This window comes from Lontra canadensis, unplaced genomic scaffold, assembly GCF_010015895.1.
Source record: "Lontra canadensis isolate GAN:19392208 unplaced genomic scaffold, GSC_riverotter_1.0 scaffold234, whole genome shotgun sequence".
NCBI lineage: Eukaryota > Metazoa > Chordata > Mammalia > Carnivora > Mustelidae > Lontra > Lontra canadensis.
In genome coordinates, this window is record NW_022631228.1 from 244589 (window position 1) to 266155 (window position 21567).

A 21567-nucleotide genomic window follows, 5' to 3' on the forward strand; every position below is an offset into this window, starting at 1 on the left:
AGTACCAAAATATTTCAGGAGCCATGAAAATTTGGAATTTATAATCATTTAGTACCTTACTGCTTAAAAGTATGATCTGCAGCCCATACCTGGGAACTTGTTAGAAATGCAGAATCTCAGGTCCCACCTCAGACCTACTAAATCAAAAACTCCATTTTAACAAGATTCCCAGGTGATTCTTACGCACATTAAAGTTTGAGAAGCACTGATTTACTTACTAACCAGGTAAGCCACTTCAAAGTACTGGTTTATATAGCCATATAGCTCTTAAGGTGTGGAAATCATTCAGTTTGACGTCAGAACTGTGTTCTTCTTCCTTTAAATAGAAAGAAATATTTGTTGATTCCATGAATTGAAAGATTTTAATTGTCTTAGAGTGTGTCTAGTTGTAGAGGTGTATGTTTTCATTGTTGTTCTAAGTTTCTACAAACTATATACACAAAATGTACCCTTATTCCTTGTGTAATGAGACATCTAAGATGCAAGTGAAAATTCTTCTGAGCTTTGCCATCTGTGCAAATGAGAAATCTATGTTGTGATATTTAGTGCACCAAATTCAGTGAAAGGGCATGTAAATATCTGCTAGTTCTGGGGCACATATGACTTGGTGATCAAAATAGCAGATTATACAATGAGAAGTTTAGTTCCCACTGAGCGCTTACTAAAAACCTGATGTAGGTCCAACAAGATAGAAGTGGAAGACATTACAAAGTTCTAGAGGCACTTCCATAGTTGTTCTGTCCACTGCTCACCAGCATTTCTTCCATAACTCTAGATTTGGCAAATGGGCATATGTATTTTATAATAAATAGCAGCACTGTTCTACTATATCACTGTGTACTGTTTTCTACTCTGGAATTATTTAATTTGGGTTCCTTAAATGCGTATTTTCTCTGCATTGTCAGTTCTTTGAGTTTGAAATTATGTAGACATTTCCAATAATAATTTTAATACTAATTAAAATAATAACTGTGATAATTTTTCTTAACCTATTAGATTGAACCATATTGTCATTTATGTAGAGTAAATGCCATGTGATTTCACATGGTATTATATAGGAAGTTTAAAGGGGCCCTACTTTCCCATTTTTGTCACAGTAGTCACAAGAAATGATCTTGTTTTAACCCCCTTTTCTTTTGTTGTTTTCATTTTCTTTTACAAGAAATACGCCTTTTAGGAGAACAATACCCTTACACAAAGATTCATGAATGTAACAAACATGGGCTGATATAATCTTATGGTAAATTAATAGTTTTCTAAGTGTAGTATTTTTTTTAAATTATCACAGTATAAACATTTACAAGACTTTGATTAATCTAAAACTTTTCCTCTCTGTGGGCTGGTTTTTTTGTTTTAGAAACCTATTTCTTTTTCATTATAGATTTTTAAAAATATGAGCTTAAGTTATTTTAGGAAAAAAGTTAAATATATTGGGAGAAACTAATTTTTTTAAGAACTAAAACGTAGTTATTAATATTTTGGTTGTTGCTGACACTTCACTGTTTAAAGCTTTAGTAGTTAATACAAACTAGTTTGATTACTCATAACTAAAACCCAATTATTTTGGCCATTTGCCAATATTACCAAGGTGAAGTAAAATGAACTGCATAATTATGAAGGGAAATAGATACTATCTGTAGCAATGGTTTTGTTAAAGATTACTAAGATCATATTAAGAATGGGTACTTAAATTCATTTACTTTTTTGAATATATTACAGACAGTGGAAATCCTTCTTTCTTAGCAATGCCAACAGCAGTATAATTATTTTAATTGTATAATTAGCGAACCAAATCAAAGGTATAATGACAGTTCTCCAAGGGTGCATTTATTCACCAACTAGGAGACTGCCTGATGAAGCATTTCTTAAAGGTGATTTAGTAACCTGTGAAATCTAGGGTGAGTTTCCAGATCTTTGTCATTCTGGGCTGAAAGTTAATAATGTTAAGAAAGTATCTGGATTATAAAGCAAGCTGAGAACAGGGAAGTGTGGTATGATACCACCAGTGTTGAAATTTCAGCTATTTTTATCCTAAGCCTGAAGTTCATGCATTATAAAAATAGTATCTTTTAAAATATAAACTTGTGGGGCTTTCTTTGCTTTTTGCTATTACAAATACAAATAATTGTGAATTTAGTATATGTTAAAACAACTTCTGTTACCACATTTTGGTTGTTTTATATTATGTGTTATCAAGCTGTGTTTTTGTGTTTTATTTTAGCTTATTTGCACTAATCTTGATGAACTCAGGGAATTAATCACAAAAATCGAGAATGAACTCAAAGATCTGGAAAACAGTAGAAAAAAATCGGTAGGTGTTGATCCAAAAGTTCTATCTATTATTGTCAGCATTAAAATTTATTCCTGCTTTTTTCTAAAGCTTTTTTTTCAAGTCTTGTTCTCCTGGATTATATAAAAAATTGCAATGAAAAATAGAAACACTGTTCCTTTTATTTCTCCTGTGTGGTCTAGTTTTCATTTTTCATAACAAAAATGGTACCAAGGCAAGTAAATTAATTTTGTTTGCCTGGTTTATATCAGGTATAGTTTTAAGTATTTCCCAATATACTGGTTGGTTGTTTTCTGACTGGTAGTTTTTTGGGTAATGCTTACGTTGCAGATATTCTTTATTAATAATTACATGCTTTTAATGGAAGTTTATTGCTTAGTAAAATAAAAATTTTAATAACTGTGACATAAATAACAGATACAAATTGTTTAGTCCTGCCCCAGATGTTTTTGATACATGCTTAACAGTATCTTTTTAAAACACCTTTATCAGCTGAAGGTCTTTTTTAATCTTTCACTATATATTCTAAATTCACAATTTTACCTTCATTTTTTATTCTTGTGGGTATAGAGTATAAAGGCATTATATTTATTCACTTAACACTTGCTAAAACACTCAATTATGTAATTCATTAAATAGCTAATACTTGTTTAGCTGACATTCAGTGATACTGCAGATTCAAAACTCCGTTATACACCAGTAAAAAAACGAGGAAGGCTTTAAGCACTGCAGAAAATCAATCATTATTTTAAAAAAATCAATCATTATTTTAAGGGTTTTATGCCTTAGGAATGCCATGAAGCCACTCAATTTTAGGTCTTTGCTCAGAACCTATTAATCTAGAATTATGTATAAAATAAGGATAGTGAAACAGCAAGCTGCATTTCAGCAGATTTGTAGTAGTCATTTTGTATGCTCTCTAGAAAAGACATATTGGTAGCACTCTGAAGGAAAGAGACTTAAGTGCCATAAAAGGACAACTTTCTGAGGTTATTTAATATAGGTGTAAAACAGAGTCAGGCATTTCAGAAGTTTCATGTGATATCCTTGAAAATATTGATATAATCTAAGAGGTAGAATAGAAAAATGTTCATAAAACATTATATTGAGGTATATAATCCTAGAATGTAGAAGACTATATATTTTTTAGAAATATTTCCATTAAAAATGGTTTAGGCCCTTATTAGATTCTTATATGTTCATATATACATATGTATGTATACTTTGTATATATACACATACATATTTTTATATATACACATATGTATATATGTGTACTTTGTATGTGTGTACACATATGCACACCAGCTGTTTTAAAATTTATCTCTGTGATGTATTTCCCAAACAACATTTATATTAGAATATTTTCTCCTCAACAAAGCTGCTTTTAATATATTTAATGTTATATGCTCATAAAGGACTGATTCTGTCCTTTAATAGGAAAGAATAGTCTTTTAACCAGGGTGTTATTTACAATTTTTGCAGAAGCTGTTTATTTTTAGTGAGTTGTCTGTTCTTCATGAGTCTAAATAGAAACTTAGTTAAATAAATTTGCTAATTGTTTTCTATGCTGCAGGTAAACATAATGTGTGCATCTTAACTTGTTCCCGTATTATAAATTAGGGTTTTTTATTTGTTTTTAATGAGTAGTTTTATGCATAATGTACTTAATTTGTAGCATATATTGTAAAAGCAAAAGATTTCTTCAAAGATCCTAGAGTTTTCCTGTAAAGTCTTCTACCTCACTTCCATATTCCAAGGTATATGCATATTGCCTTCGTTTACAGGAACAAGTAAAAAGGTGAAAGAATACATAGATTACAAATACTTGACATTGTAGTCTTTGAAGGCATGTTTATAAGAAAATTTTAGGTTACATACAGGGTTTAATTGATTAAATTTTGTGACTCTAAATTTTTAACTTGTCCATGACTCTTAGAATTTGCATATTATTTTTTTCTTTTTAAGATTTTATTTATTTGAGAGAGAGAGCTCAAGTGTGGGGAGGAGCAGAGGGAGAGGGACAAGCAGACCCTGTGCTGAATGCTCTAAATACTCTAAAACAGTATTTAGAGTCAAAGCAATTTTGTTACTCATCATCAAGGCAGGGGCCCAATATAGGGCTCAGTCCCAGAATGCTGAGATATGACCTGACCCAAAACCAGGAGTTGGACACCCAGCTGACTGAGCCACCCAGGCGCCCCGCATATTAGTTTTAAAATATGTTTTCTGCTCTTCAAGAAATAGAAATTCTTGGGACTGTACTTAATGGGAATAATCTTAATGAGATTACTAACATATAAACTATTCCCCTTTAAACTGCCTAAAAGGTTTTTTCATGAATAGCTTATAATGGCCACAAAGCTTAATGGTAGCGATAGACCGTAAATGTTTACATTTTAGTATCATTCCTTATTTTTCTATGGAAACCAATACTGATTATGATAGATGTTAGTTGTAAGAATAACTATACTGGATGTTTATACTAATATTAAATACTAGTTTGTCCGCCATCATTTGGGAATAAGGTGTTTCACTTAATGAATTTTCTAGATAACCAAAACCTGAACTTTAGGACGATATTTCTTTTTTTTTTAATTTCTTATTTTAATTATTGAATGACAAACTTATGTGCCTCCTTTTACTATATTGAAAAATATTTTAACCCTTTTTTGATGAGTCAAGGATCATTATGAATATCCGTAATTATACTGATATTCTAAAAATTTATTGATATCAGTAACTCTAATTAAACATTTACCAAAAGACCTTTATGCTATATATTTTGAAGGTGTGTGTGTGTTTTTTTGCTTTTGTTCTCTTTCCTCATTGTCTGTTGTTTCTTGTGTTTGTCCATGTATTTGCCCTTGCTGATATACTGTGAATTACAAAGGAAGTAACAATATTTATAAGAATTGGACTCATAATAAGGACCTGAGAGACTTTCTTAATATTAATTAAGAAATTAAGTGCATGAACTTGTGATGCATTGCCTGTGGGCTTCCTTCATTATTGCCAGACAAGTAGAGTATTAATTTTGATCTTCATAAGAAGTTATCACTGTCAAAACTGAAACAGTATTTAGAGTCAAAGCAATTTTGTTACTCATCATCAACTTTTATATGTATAATAATGGCTCCAATAAAAAGGGGATGTATTCCATATAGACATTTGCTTGTCATGAATGCCATTGCTAAAGATAGAAATATTTATGTGATAGAGGATTTAACATGAATTTGTACACACACCTCACTTCTTTAGAAGATTTCTTCTCTGCAGGGCCTTTCCAGGTAGTTTTTCCTACCAAAGCAACAAGGAAGAATTATCCCACTCTTCACCCCTTGTCAGCATGTCATTATAAAAGCTTTCCTAACCTCTTGGAGGTTTTGAGGTACTCATTGTATTAGAAAATTTACAGTCTTTTAAAATCTAGATTGTTGACTTATTCTTGTAAGGCAGCTAATTTCATTTATAGTTAATAATGTAAGGGGAGAAAAATACTTTAGTTTTCTTGAGTTTGTTCTAGCATACTTGGTACCGTTACTTCACGTAGGAACTTATTCAGAAAAGGCTCAGCATCCTTTGGATCCTACAGTGTTACATATCTAATCACCTACCTGAGATTTGTTTAAAGTGAGGTATCTGGTTGAGATAAATAGAAGTATATAGCTTGAAAGTTTTTAAATTTTGTCTTTCTCATTATCATTGAGATCATAGGATTCTTTAATTAGCTAAAGGAGAAATCATAATAACATTTTTATTTTTGTGGTTTTAGTCAAGAGATAAAATTTGCATTTTGCCTAATTATTTGGAAAATGTCTTTTTAAATTAAGGAAATGTATTAGTTTTCCAGAAAGATAGAACTAAGATATTGATAAATTTGCCTGATCCTATTGTATTTGAAATTTATTAGACATTATTACTCTCTAAATAATCAAAATTGGAAAATTTTGTAAGGCTTATAACAAGTAGTAGTATCTCTGAGTTTTACATGTGACCCTTTTTTTTCCGATATCTGCCTAATTTCCTTATGTCTTATGTCATATTTTAGATTTTCAAATAGGTTTCAACCTATTTTTCTTTAATAAGGAGAGATCCATAAAGAAACTGGATATAAAGGAAAAGTGTGAACAATTTGGCCAAAAAGTACAAGATATTATTTATAAGAAAAGAAGCTTTGTCTGGATTGTATAATGATGAATGATAGTCTTATCAATATAGAGAAACTGAAATTTAAAATACAAGACATTTTTTCTTTTCTAATACATCTTTTGGTAGTTAGATAACTCAACACTTAGGATAAATATCACAGTCAATATGTTAAAAAAGCTATAAAACTGCCTTGCTCTTTGATCTTCATCCTGTTTGGAATTTAAATTTTATTTTCCTCATTTCATGTCCCCTTCCTCCCAAAAAAAGAATTTACACAGTGGTGTGTTCAGCAGACTACCTCTAATAGTGAAAATTTGGAAAAAGCCTCTATGTCCAACAGTGGGAAGATGACTAACCAAACAGTGTTAACACAGTGGTATATCATATAGCTAGTAAAATAAAATATTAACAGATCATTGTTACTATATGGAAGTATTTGTGAAATGTTAATTTTTTTTAAATACACAAAATAAGATGAGCCTAATGATTACAATATACAAAAAGACTTGTTAAAAAGAATTAGAAGGGAATTTCAAGTAATGAAGAAAATTAATCTTTATTATGTTCTTAAGATAACTTAAATTTATCATATAATAATATTTCTCTTGCCTAACCAAAGGCTGTACATTAGAAAGATCAAACAGAGAAATCAGAAGCTTGGATCAAATGGTGACACCCCATTTTTGGGTCACAGAGTTCTGTATAAGCCACTAGTTACCAATCAGGTATGATCCGAACCCCTCCCCCTTCCCCAAGGAGTCTTCTGGCAATGTCTGAAGACATTTTCAGTTATTGAAGAGGTGGTACTGGCACTTAATGGATAGAGCCCTGCAATGCTGCCAAAAGTATCCTACATTATAGTGATCCTATAAGGCAGATGATAACGCCCTGCAACAAAAAATTATCTGGCTTCAAATGTCAGATGTGTGGAAATTGCAAAACCCTAACATAAGCCTGTATTTGCTAAGGGCCCTATTCTCTCACTTTTCTGCTGCTGCCAGTTTACTATGGGGAGAAAACACGATGTTTTGAAAGTTGGGTAGAAATCAATGAAATCAGTCACCCAATCCCGTAATTGAGAGTACTTTATTAGATCATATACTTCTACTTCAGACTAGTGAAATTTGTGAATGTTAATATTCATCTTTACCTTTTATGATTCCATTGGATAGTTAAAAAAAGATTCTTGACTTTATATCCAGCTGTTTTCAATTTATTATGATTTATGGCCTCTCTCAAAGATGTTCATCATTTACCTTTATCTTCCTTTGTATAGGAAATGAAGTAGTTACAATTAACATGATTATATATGTATTTATTTATTTTTAGAAAGGTGATGTAATGTTTCTTTAAAAAGTGAAGAAATAGTAAGGAAGAGATAAATAGAAAAATATAGCCAAATTATGTTTAAAGCTTACATGAAATTATATAGACCCCCAAAACATAATTGCATATAGTATAAGCTTATATAAGACAAAGGGACTATTTATACGTTAATCTTACTTTCTAACACCTATAATAGAAATTTTATTATAATGAAGGATTATGGGATTTTTCCTTCCTCTCTCCATTCCATATCCATGTGTTCACAGTGAGGCATCAAATCAAAATTATTTTATACCTCACTGTTTAGAGTACAAAATCTATTTAATTAAGTGTAAGAAGTATTACATTTAGAGTCCTGAATATGCCCTAATTAACTTTATTTAATGACTTGTCTTGTAGATATGGTTGCAGTAATCTCTAAATTATCCTTAAAATTAGTTTAAGTTTTTTACAGTTACATCATTATATATATCCTTTTTTAAAAGATTTTATTTATTTATGTGACAGAGCACAAGCAGGGGGAGCAGCAGGCAGAGGGAAGGGAAGAAGCAGGCTCCTTGCTGAGTAAGGAGCCCAACTTGGGGCTTGATCCCAGAATCCTGGGATTCATGACCTGAGCCGAAGGTAGACAGATGCTTAACTGACTAAGCCACCCAGGCGCGCCTATATCATTTTCTTATTCTAGATTTTCTGGTAAACTACTGGTTAACAAAACTGAAAACAGTCTCAGCTGTTGGGGGAAAAATCACTTTGTCTTTATATAGCCGTATTTAAAGCTTTTAAAATACTAAAACACCCTTTTGGAAGTCATGTACAACAGATAAAATAAACTTCTTTACCTATGTTAGTTACAGTTTCAAGTCTTATTCATAAGGCAAGTACTTCCTCAGTGCCTTCTGTGTGTTATGTATAGTACCAGGAACTTGGATCTGAAATTAAAACAAAGTCCTATCCTCAAAGAATTCACTTAAGAGCTTAAGATTTTATTCCCAACACTGGTAATAAATTTTTAATTTTAATCTAGGTGAGTTGGGCTATCTTCTGTCCTTTTATAAAACACTTAATCTTTTCTTTTCAAGCATTCAGAAGTCACCATACACTCCAGACACTTGGCTCACTTCCCTTAATTACATGTTTATATGTTTGGAAATAGGGTAGAGGTGTAGGTAACATGCATTTTATGAAGAATCAAATGGTAACTAACTGACATGCTCAAAATAATAGCTATTATATAAAAGCTAGATGACAGGAAATGTGAACCAGAGCAATATATGACCGGTAAGACAAAACTTCAGTTAGTACTAAATTATCTAAGAATGCATTATCCACATTTATCTATGGCAAATCTTATCCCTTGGGTATTTTTAACATTTTATAACTACTCAGCTAAGAACTAGATTTTAACCCTTGTTAATAGTGCTAAGTGTTTCCACTTACTACAATTTGGCATAGTTTGAATCCCAACAGGGAAACTTTCATAAAAAGAATTATTTGAGGGGTGCCTGGGTGGCTCAGGCAGTTAAGGGGCTGCCTTTGGCTCAGGTCGTGATCCCAGGGACCTGGGATCATGCCCTGTCTCTGGCTCCCTGCTCAGTGAAAGCTCCCTTCTTCCTCTGCACCTCCCACCACCCCCTTTCCCCACTTGTGCTCTCTCTCTCTCTCTCAAATAAATAAAGAAAATCTTAAAAAAAAATATATATATATATATATATATATAGATCATAAAGAAAATTGAACAGTGCTTAAAGTCACTTTATTAAAATGTAACAGTAACTTATAATGATGACTCAGGTCATCGAGAGTTAAATTTTAATCATCATGTATTCAGTAAATCTGGAAGACATACTTCTCTCAATTTAAAAAAAAATTGCATCTAAGGAGAAAACCTCGATTAACTAAGATATTTACTTATGTAGTTTGAATACTTTCTATGGGCCCACTCTGTGCTAGGCTTTGTGATAGAGCCTGAGAAAGTGAAAATAAGTAGGATACTGTCCTTGTTCTTAAGATATCCCCAATCTTGTCATTTGTCATGTCACTTACATGGAATTTTTGTGCTCCAGTGATACCAAACGTAGCATTACTTAGTGATTCAGATTGTGCAGTGACTTGCTTGAGAACCCACCTTTCTGATATATCAGGTATAGATTTAATCAAATGTTGTCAGCTTATTTGCTACCATCTGAAAAGGGTCAAATTCAAATACTTAGCCAGTGGTTAATTTCCAGTTCAGGATTCTTTATTTGTAAATGCAAGTGGTTGTATACCATTAGTATACATACATTGTTAGATTTTCTTTCCGCTAGTAGTGACTACCTTACTAGGAATATGATCTGTCATCAACTTTTTCCTCTCTACAGAGCTAAATGACATCAAAGTTTACAATAAATTCTAATCATTGATATAGTTGTTTATTTTCATGCTTTCTAGTTAAATGCTAATTTAGAAATATAATGGAAATATCATTCAGTATGGGGTATCTTTAAAGTACAAATTGTTTCCTTTTCTATTAAATTAGTCTCAAGTGAAAATGAATGAGAGAAAATACTAGCATGTGATAGTTCATATTAGAACCTCTGGCAGTGTTAAAGTAACTTTTAACTTTTCCCATGTTAATATGTATGTATTTCACTATACACCCAAACTAGCACTTTTTCAAGGGACTGTAAACCAACAAAATGAATGTAATGTTTTACCCCTAAAACTGAATATGCAGGGATATATGAGTATGGAGATAGTTTCTTTAGGTAAGCAATAAGAAAAAAAAGTGAATACTCCCTTTTCATTTAATATTATTAAGACTAAGGAGAATGTTAAATAATTGGTTTATTAATATACTTATTATAGTTAATTTGATTTGTGCTGTGTTTTTATACATATAAGTTTAAATTATTTATAAGCTACCCTCAGATACTGCTAGTGATTTTTTTTTTAAGATTTTATTTATTTATGACATAGCCAGAGAGGGAGCACAAGCACAAGGGAGCTGGAGAGGGAGAATCATGCTCCCTGCTGAGCAGGGAGCCAGATATGGGGCTCCATTCCAGGACACTGGGATCATGACCTGAGCCAAAGGCAGACACTTAACGACTGAGCCACCCAGGAGCCTCAACTGCCAATGATTTTAAATGAGACCGTCTTTGTGTTATCAATCTGTGCAGCTTTCTCAAAGTTACTTTCATTTTATTGAAAAGTGAGATATATTGTTATTTAATGCCTTTTCCACAATGGAATTTATGCGACAAGAGCCAAGCCTATAACAAAAAATATTTTGTTATATGATCCAGTTTCTGTGATCTAACATTTATAAGTGAAAGTGTATAGAAAAAAAATGGCATTGATATTTTTGTTATATACATCTTGCTTTTATACTGTTCCTAATAAAAATTTTTTTCTGTCTCCACAGTAATGATGCTAATCCTTTCAATTTATAAAAGCATTCTTCGTAATATTTATATATGATTTTACTTTTTTTAATAGAACTGTTGATAGCTATTTTGTTTACATATAATGTTACAGGAAAATCTATATAAGTAAGAGGATGGTTTGTGTAAATAAGTTACTTCCACCTAAGTTTAACATTCAAAGCATCTAAATTTATTAAAATGTATAAAATATGTCCATGGTGATAAGACATGTAAGAAACCTGGAATTTATTTGTTTTCCTTTTTTTTCTTCCTTTTAGGTGTCCAATGTCTCCAGCATCAGTAGATTGCCAACTCCCTGTCCTTGCAACACCCCAGCCAGCATTATGCTAGTTCTGTCATACCCATCCCCGATTACTGCAGCAGAATGGAATCGTTCTTTAGTTGTAAGGTAAGTTTCCCTACCCACTCATTTCACACACGTAGACTCAGCTTTTCATTTTACAATATTGTGTAGTTTTGTAAGTTTTTTTTAAAGTTTCTTTTCCCATTTGGTTCCTTAGGTCATTAATGTATCATATTCAAAAACTTATAAAACTGCATAATATAATAAAAGCCTTATCTTGTGACCATAGACCAGCTTCTTTTTGTAGTAATCCCTATGAGGTTATAAAACCTCCATTGTTTGACATTTGGGGCATCTCATGGAAAGGGAGCTGGCAATCTGCAGCTGCTGTGGACATTGGATGAGAAAATATTGAAAGGTAAGCTTCAGATTTAGACCATATTGTATGCCTTTGGTTCCATGGTGTATGCTTGATATTCATACTTTATGTTAAACTTTATAGTAAATTCATGAAAGAAAAATACTACTCTCCTCTTCTTTAAAGTGACCTTCAGTAAATGTTTGCAATATTAAGTTCACATAATATATTGGGATTATCTTAGAAGGTAATTTTTATCCGTGAAAATAGTGGGAATTCTAATATCGAATGAGATATTAAACGAAAATAATATTAAATGAAATAGTTCATTTATCCCCATTTTCACATGTTTGTAAAACAAAGCTATTGCTGACTTTTAGCTTATTATATTTTTTTATTAGAGAAGTGGTTATAACACTGTTCCACAAATGACCTTTTACTAATCCTTCTATCTGCTGTCTTTGATTCTGTATTGATCACTGCATATAAAGATTGTAAGAGCTTTCTGATTTTTTATTCCATCCATATTCTTTCCTAAGTATTTGAAGAACAGGGAATTTGCTGTGTTCCTTGTTTTTTAATTCACTTTTAAACTTTAGAACACTATAATTTTAAGTACTATTATAATTAAACAAATAAAAATAAGTTTTCTAGGTTTTAATTTTTTCATTACAGAGACACCTACATATAAAGATAAGTACTTTCACAATATAATCTTCTGTTCTTTAGAAATTGTCTGTGTGTAGACCAAGTGGTACAGTAGTTGGTGGTTATGTAGTTGAAGTGGTTATGTAGTTGAAGGAGAGTTAGATTTTAACATTCAGAAGAGCTAGAATTCTAACTGAAAAATCTGCTTCTATCTAGAAGTACTTTCCTGTAATTCACTGAGCCAACTTCTCTCTATAAAATTATGTTCTTTTCATTCCCTTTAGGAATTTCCCTTTAGGAATTAGTTGTAATTAAAAACAATTTAATTGTCTCCTTGTTTGATTTAATAATTTCATCCTAGAAGAAACACTGTAGTTCTCAGTTTTTCCTTTCTGTGTATATAAATAAAGTTGATCAATTAGAAAAGCTATTGCTAGCTTTTAGTTAATAATCTAATTTAAATTCAGGAAATATTTGATTTTACATAGATTTTTACTTTAAACCCAAGTTAAGGCATATCATTGCCATCTCTAACTTCTTTTTGTAAAATTTATAAATTTTTTTCTGTTTACACTAGTCTCATTGTATACTGTGACCACCAGTAGGTAGAAGGGGACATGGTGTTTTAATTCCATTTGGGTTGTATTAAACAAAGAAGATGATAAATGAAACAAGCAGTATGAGTTTCTTTTTTAGTGTCAAGAGGGGAAAACACTTTACCTAAAATTCCAGTCCCAGAGCAGTAATTCTGAACTTTTTAAAATTTATGTCCCCCTTTGAAAAACATAAAAACTGTGGACACACATACACCATGACAGGATAAAGTGATATCCTTCATTGAGGTCATTGTATTCTTTGTATATATCTTCTAGTTTTTGTCAAACTTTACTTTCTGCAATTTCTGTTAGAAGAATAATAGACCTTTTGCTTTCCAAGCACAAAATGATTAAATATGCATTTTTTTTAAAGATTTTTTTAATTTATTTGACAGAGAGAGAGAGAGAGATCACAAGTAGGCAGAGAGGCAGGCAGAGAGAGGAGGAAGCAGGCTCACTGCCGAGCAGTGAGCCCATTGCGGGGCTTGATCCCAGGACCCTGAGATCATGACCTGAGCTGAAGGCAGAGGCTTAACCCACTGAGCCACCCAGGTGCCCCTAAATATGCATTTTAAAATAATGAAATGCCATACCATCACTACCCCAGGTTGAGAATATACACTATAAAGAAAGGGAAGAAATCCAAAAAATATATAAAGTTAGAATGCCATAGCCGTTTTCAAAGGTCAGTGAATAAGACAGAATTATATGAAAGTTAGAAATCTAGTCTCTGATTAATGTTTATGACCCCATCTCTGTATATAGTTGGCTAGTTCAATAATATATTTCCTGGACATTGGATTATTTAAAATTTAGTAATCAAAATAATATCAGAAGATAAAATCTAATCTTTTTAAAACTCTTTTCTACAAGAATTAATGCTGTATTTTAGTAGAGACACAAATACAACTGACAAATGTGTTGAAATAATGACATTTCATCTACACAGACTCCTTTCTCTTCCTGTGCCTCAGTCTACCTAGTCCAAGGTCTGATAATACTGCTAGTCCTTTCGCACTCCCCACACCATCACCACTACACTAATCCAGATAGCAGCCAGACCACCCAGATTAAATCTGTATCTGCCATTCTTCCCCATATAACCCTCAGTTACAAAGAATTCAGCATACCTGGTGCTCTCTAGTCTTTTAACACTTTTCCAATTAATTACACCACAATGGTGATATAAATAATTACTCATACCTTTCCTCTTTCTGCTTCCTTTAGCTTAGGAAAAGTTTATTCTCACCATTTCATTTTTGAGCCAAGTAGTAATTCAAAAGTAGAGAAATAATGTTGATGTGCCCATTTTTTTGTTTTTGTTTTTGTTTATTTTAACTAAAACAGAATGCTACCTTATTCCGCAAATGATTTTAGGTTGACTCTCATCTGCCTTTTCATCTTCCTCACTTAGCTCTCCCTGGGGGAAAGTATTATTTATAGTTTAATAGTTTTGTTTCCATGGGTCAGAATAAGCACTTTGTACTATCACCTAGCTTTTGGGCGGGGGGAGGGTGGGAAATAAACTTGTGAAGTATACTTTACTGTTAAGGTGGGTCCTTTGAGAAAGCATTTGACAAGAGGGAAGGTTTTTCTAGGTTACTATATGAGATAATTGCTTTCCTTGAATTTTTGTTCACAATATTTTCACTTGTCATGCCATTAAGAAGACACAAGAATTAGTAATTGAACCTAGGTTCTGTATTATGTGCACATATGTGCACATAATGATCCAGTTTTAATTAACCCATTAAAATAATTTCACATCTTCCTGCTCTTCAAATAAACAGCTTAAAAACCTCAGAGGTAGAAATGTAGTTGTTTATTTCTACATGCATAAACATTTTGTTGGTTTAAAGCACAAAATGTTGGAGTAGGAACTATACTATTAATCATTTATGTTTGTGGCTAAAATTTCACGTACACAGATAAAATTTCACATTTCAGTGAATGAAATGTTGAAGGTTTTAGATATATATAAAATTGGGAAATTTAGGCACAGATTTAAAATACATTTTGCTCTAGGGAATAGTTTTTTTTCTTTCCTTTTTTTGGATGGGAGAGGTTATTTTTCTGACAATGTTCTACACATGTGCAAATTAACTGAAAAATTGCTATGAGACGAAGTCTAATTTTTGCATGTCAAATGTGACATATATATATGCATACATATATATGGCTATATTTTTTTGTTATAAAAGAAAAAAAGTGAATGGACTGAATGGTATGTGAGTTATATCTCCAAAAAAAAACAAAAAAAAACACGGTTATATAACAGTAGGTGAAGATGGTGGTGATGTTGATATGTATGCACCATAACATTATGGAGAGGGGGGCAGAGTTGGCTACCTAAAGATACAACTGCTATAAACTTATTGTTCCTATAGTATATGAATAATTTTATGAGTACTGCTGAAGTGTATTTTTACTAGAGGTTTTTATAATGTATGTTGGATTGCATTATGTGATACAGCTTTGAAGAGGTGGTGATGTAGTTCTAAGAACTTGGACTTAAGCATCAGCTAGATCTAGGTTCCAGTCATAGGACCTCGAACAAGTTATTTAATCTCTCTGAGCCATTGTTTCATCATTTCTTAAGTGAGACTAAAATGTACATACAGTAGAGTGTTTTCATAACTGCTTGAGTACATGTGTGCTCTCGTGCTCATAGAACCACTTCCTCCCTCCCCTCTTCCTCACTTTCCTCCCACTTCTTCCCTCCCTCCCTTTCCCCCTCTAGATATAGGTACAGATATAGATACATGAATGAAATACTTAGGCTAATACTTAGCAAATGGAAAGGGGGTGTCAGTAATTATTAGCTCTTACTGTAGCTATAGCATTATAGTATTGCAAATTATGACCATTTATCTGCTTGTCTGTGCTGGAAACATTTTAAAGTACAGTAATTATAAAATTTCCTGAGGAAATGTAATATTCCTGAGGAAACTTCCTGATGAAGTTTGTTAAGACTGATTTTGAATGTAACAATCCTTTTTTCTCTTTTTCCCCACTCTGGGATAATTATAAAAACTTTACAGAAGTGAGCCATATCAGTTACATATTTAGTGAATTTATATATATGTTTATATTTTTACATGTATTTGGTAAATAATTTATTAAAATATTTATAATTGACCCAATTAAAAACTTCAAAAAATTGTCTCCTTGTTTGATTAAATAGGTTTTAGATTTCTCCAAATAGAATTGAGAATCTCTAAACTATAACAAATAAGATTTATTACAAGACATTTTTCTCCTTTATAGCCTTCTAAAGAAGACATACTCATTTGATGGGTATTGGCATTTCATTTTGTGTTTTACTCAGAAAATAAGGCCTGACATTCACTTTTAGATTAAATCTAAAGGATATACTTTAACATTGTGTTTTTAGGGCAAATGGTATCATCGGAGGCAAGCAGTAAAAGAATTGCATGGTACGTTGATACGCCTTTTAAATGAATTGCTGCCATGGGAACCAAAGTTGATGAAAGCTTTTCAAAGAAACAGGTAATTAGAGATTTATAATCTGTTTTACCTATTTTAGGGCTCTTAATTTATGATTAGGGGGAGATGTCCTGGAATCATTTTGTAATGTTCCATTGATTTATATTTCAGGAGATATTTTTGAGTCCCTGCAAGGTACTTCCTAAGCCCTAAAAATGTAGTATTGATTAAATAAAATCATGCTCTGTGGCTTACATTCCTTTTCTTTTTTTCCAGTTTTTCTCCATTGTGGTAAAATGCACAAACAAAATTTACCCTCTTAACTAGTTTTAGGTGTATAGTTCATTGGTAATACATACATTCGTAATGAATGTTATTCTTAACCCCCATCTATCTCCTGAACTCTTCCTCTTATAAAACTGAAACTCTATACTTATTAAATAACTAACTCCCCATTCTCTCTCCTCCCCAGCCCCTGACAGTCACCATTCTACTGTCTATATGATTTGACTACTCTTAATTACTTCGTATAATATACAATATTTGTGGTTTTGTGACTGTCTTATTTCACTTAGCATATTTTCAGGGTTCATCCAAATTGTAACATGTGTCAGAATTTCCTTCCTTTTTAAGGCTCTGTGGTATTTCATTGCATGCGTATTCCTACATTTTGCTTCCTCATTCATCTGCTAGTGGACACATGAGTAGTTTTCATGTTTCAGCTATTACAAATAATGTTGCTGTAAACATGGGTGTGAAGATATCTCTTCAAGATACTGCTCTCAGTTCTTTTGGTTTATACTTAGAAGTGGAATTGCTGGATCATATGGTAATTCTAATTTTTTTAAATTTTTTAAAGAACCACCATAGCCTTTTCCACAGTGTCTATACAGTTTTTCATTCCCACCAACAATACATAAGGATCCCAGTTTCTCCTAATCCTTACCAACGTTTGTTATTTTGTTTGTTTGTTTCTTATAGTAGCCATCCTAATGAATACTAGGTGGTATATTGTTGTGCTTTTGATTTGTATTTACCTAATGATGTGCTTATTAGTTATTTGTGTATCTTTGGAGAAATGACTAGTCAAGTCTTTTGCCCATTTTTGAATTAGCTTGTTGATTTTTTTTGTTGATTTTTAGGAATTTTCTGTATATTCTGGCTACTAATGCCTTACTGTGTATAGTATTTGCAAATATTTTCTTCCATTCTGTGTTACCTTTCTGTTTTGTTGATAGTGCCTTTGATGAACAATTTTTAAAATTTTCCATGAAGTCCAGTTTCTTTTTTTTGTTTATAGTTGTTGCCTATGCCTTTAGTGTCATTCCCAAGAAATAATTAGTAAGTTTAGTAGTTTAAGTTTTGAAACCAAGTAATTTGAGCACTCCCGCTTTGTTTTTTATTTTTCAAGACCATTTTTGCTGTTTGAGGTCCCTTGAGATGCCATATGAATTTTAGGATGTTTTTCTATTCCATAACAAATATCATTGGGATTTTGGTAAGGATTGCATTGAATCTGTGGAACAATTTGGGTAGTATTGACATCTTCAAAATATAAGTCTTCCAATCCATGAATATGGGATGTGTTTTCATTTATTTAGTCATCTTTAATTACTCCTCCAGTGTTTTGTAGTTTTCATTGTACAAGTCTTTCACATCCTTGATTAATTCCAAAGTATTTTATTCTTTTTGATGATATTAAAAACAGAATTGTTTCAAGTTGCTTTTCAGATTGATTACTGTATAGAAATGCAACTGATTCTTGTGTGTTGACTTTGTATTCTGCTACTTGCTGAACTCTTTTACTACTTCTAACAATTTTTATGTGGAATCTTTGAGGTTTTCTACGTATTATGATCATGTCATCTGTAAAGAGAGATTTTTTTTTTTCTTTGCTATTTGGATGCCTTTTCTTTTTTCTTGACTAATGCTTGGTTTAGAACTTTCAGTACAGTGTTGAATAGAAGTAGTAAAAGTGAGCATCCTTGCCTTGTTCCCAAACTTAGAAGGAAAAGGTCTTTCTCCATTGAATGTGATGTTCACTATGCATTTTTCTTGTATGGCTTTTCTTACACTGGGATAGTTTCCTTCTATTCTCAGTTTGCTGAGTATTTTTATCATGGAAAGATGTTGAATTTTGTCATTATTTTTCTGCAGTTGAGATAATCATGTGGTCTCTTCACTTTATTATTTTAATGTAGTGTATGACAATCAATTTTCATATGTTGGACTATCCTTGCATTCTAGGAATAAATCTCATTTGGTCAAAGTCATAATCCTTTCAATAAGCTACAGAATTTGATTTGCTTATATTTTGTTTACCCAGATCAGTATCTTATCTGGGGGGGCATGGGAAGATGGCAGAGAGGGTAGACCCTAAGCGTACACTGCCCCATGTTTACAATTAGATATCATCCACATCCAAGTCATTAAACCAGAGAGCAGTCTGAAGACTGGCAGAACAAACTCCACAACCAAATATAGAGAAGATGCATCTGAAAGATTAGGAGTCCAGAAAGGCAGGGGGAGACTGCTAGCAGGAGAAAGGGAGCTATGTGCATGGAGAGGACAGGGAAACAGGCATTTGTACAAGGAAACTCATATGGGAAAACTAATCCCCTCAATATTTGGCTTTAAAAACCAGAGGAGCTAAATTCTATGAGTTTGTAAAAGCAGTGGCAATTGGAGCTGGTAACTTTAAAAGTCTTTAAAAGCTGACACAGCACTGGGTGAGCCAGGAGGGAACGTGATAGCTGGGTCCCTGCCCTTAAAGAGAGCGCAGCCTGTGTAGAGAGGCAACATAAAATTGGCAGTTTACACAATGCCATGGGCAAACAGGAGAAATATTTGTTCATACTGTTTTCAGAGCATATTGGTGGACTTCTTTGAAAATGAGGGAACTGGCAGGTATCATTTTCCTCCCCCAGCCCTCAGCATAACCATAAACTCCCTGTGGGAGAGGAGGCTGCACAGATATTTGTAGCCTGGGCCTGGGACACGGAGCAAATTTTGTTAAAGCTGCGTGTGTGCCCCGCCCAGACTCTGGGTGTACACCTGATGGGGTTTTGGAATATAGGTGAGGTTCAGTGGGTTGGAATCTGGAGCCAATGACCAAGAAATAATTCTTCAGACATCTTTGGTGCAAAATGGTCTTTATTAAAGTACGGTGACAGGATCAGTGGGCAGAAAGAGCTGCTGCCCTAGGGTTGTGAGGGGTGGCTGATTATATACTATGTGTTTCGGGCAGGTAAGGAAAAAGGGAGGTTTCAAAAGGATTTTCCTATGTTAAGACTCACAGGATACTGGAGGCCTTGTCATTGTCAAGTTAAGGATTTTCCCTGTAGCAAGGCATTAACATGAAGATAGTTGGGAACTTCCTGGAGGAACATTTTACTCTGCCTGCTTCAAGTGTCTGTTAATGGGCTGTAGATTATAAGAACATTAAATTATATCTACATGTCCTTCTGGAAACTAGGTTATTGATAGAAATGCTTTGTTCTTATAGATTTCTAAGATATTTGTAAACTGAGGGAGAGTCAGGTCTTACAAGATTGTGATCTCTATAGGTTAACTATCCTTCCTTTCCTTGGCCTTAGGCCAGCCAGGAGTGCCTGAGGAACCATGGGAGAGTGGGTGGTGTGGGATGTCAGCTTCTGCTTTGTCCTCAGCTTGCATTCTGTTCCCTTGTCATACCTGCTACTGCAGGCCATGCCCAGCCATTGTCGTATGCTCTCCACAGCTTCACATCCCCAGCAGCCACAGCATTTTGGGAGATCTGGCATAGGACTAGTGGCCCAGTGCAATTTAGCTAACACCAGTACTCCACTCCCAAGTTCCCTGGTGGGCATGCCCCCTCAGAACTGGTCTTCCTGAGTCCCACTAACACCAGATAGTAAGCACATACCACAACAGGCAAGAGGGTCAGTGCAGATGGCTGCACTGAAAGGAAAAGTGACTCAGACATAACAGCAGGATGTAAGCAACACACGTAGGATACTCCCCTAAAGTGCCAGGTTCTGTTTAACAGGGGGCACTGCACTTAAAGGGACTCCAAAACTGCCTCTTCATGAAGTCACTTCTTTTAAGAGCAGATGACATAGGTGACTTTCTTAACAGAGAGAAACAGACACAGAGAGGCAGACAAAATGAGATAGAGAAATTTATCCCAGATGAAAGCAGGATAAGGCCACAGCCAGAGATCTAAGCCAAACAGATATAAGGAACATGCCTGATATCTCAAGAATTTAAAGCAGTGATCATAAGAACACTTACTAGACTTGAGAAAAGAGTGGAAGACATGAGTGAGACCCTTAACACAGAATTAGGGAATAATATAGAGGGGCACCTGACTGGCTTAGTCAGTAGAGCATTACACTCTTGATCTTGCAAGTTGGGGCTCCACATTGGGTATACAGATTAATTAAAAATAAAATTGTAAAAAGAAAAGGAATAACATAGCAGAGATAAAGGGCTTAATGAATGAAATGAGAAATACACTTGATGGAATATAGCAGGATGAAAGAAGCAAAGGAATAAATTAGTGACCTTGAAGACAGAGCAATGGAAAGCAATCAAGCTGAATAAAAGAAAAAAGAATTACACAAAACAAGAATAGACTTAGGGAACTCAGTGGCTCCATCAAACATACTAACATTTGTATTATAGGAGTCCCAGAAGAAGAAGAGAGAGAAAAGTGGACAGAAAATTTATTTGAAGAAATAAAAGGTGACTTCTGTAACCTGGGGAAGGAAACAGATAACCAAATCCAGGAAGTACAGAGAACTCTCATCAAAATCAACAAAAGCAGATCCACACTAAGACATATTGTAATTACATTGGCAACATACAGTAATAAAGGAAAAAATTCTTTGGAATTCATACAGGAATTCAGTAAATTTGTATGGAACCAAGAAGGACCCCCGAATAGCCAGAGGAATATTGAAAAGGAAAACTAAAACTGTGGCGTCACAATCCTGGACTTCAAGTTCTATTATAAATCTGTAATCAAGACAGTATGGTACTGGCACAAAAACAGACAC

At 33.3% G+C, this 21567-nt stretch overlaps 1 protein-coding gene across 2 annotated transcripts in view; it reads left to right on the forward strand.

Annotated features, from left to right (window-relative positions):
• Positions 1-21567, forward strand: part of KIAA2026 (KIAA2026 ortholog) — a 128286-nt gene that overhangs the window by 88811 nt on the left and 17908 nt on the right. The window contains exons 5-6 of one of the 2 annotated variants that reach the window (XM_032849598.1): positions 2222-2311; positions 16476-16591. In XM_032849598.1, coding sequence (XP_032705489.1) covers positions 2222-2311; positions 16476-16591 — 206 coding nt within the window. The remainder of the gene's footprint in view (positions 1-2221; positions 2312-16475; positions 16592-21567) is intronic. The other variant, XM_032849597.1, reaches the window with a different exon arrangement.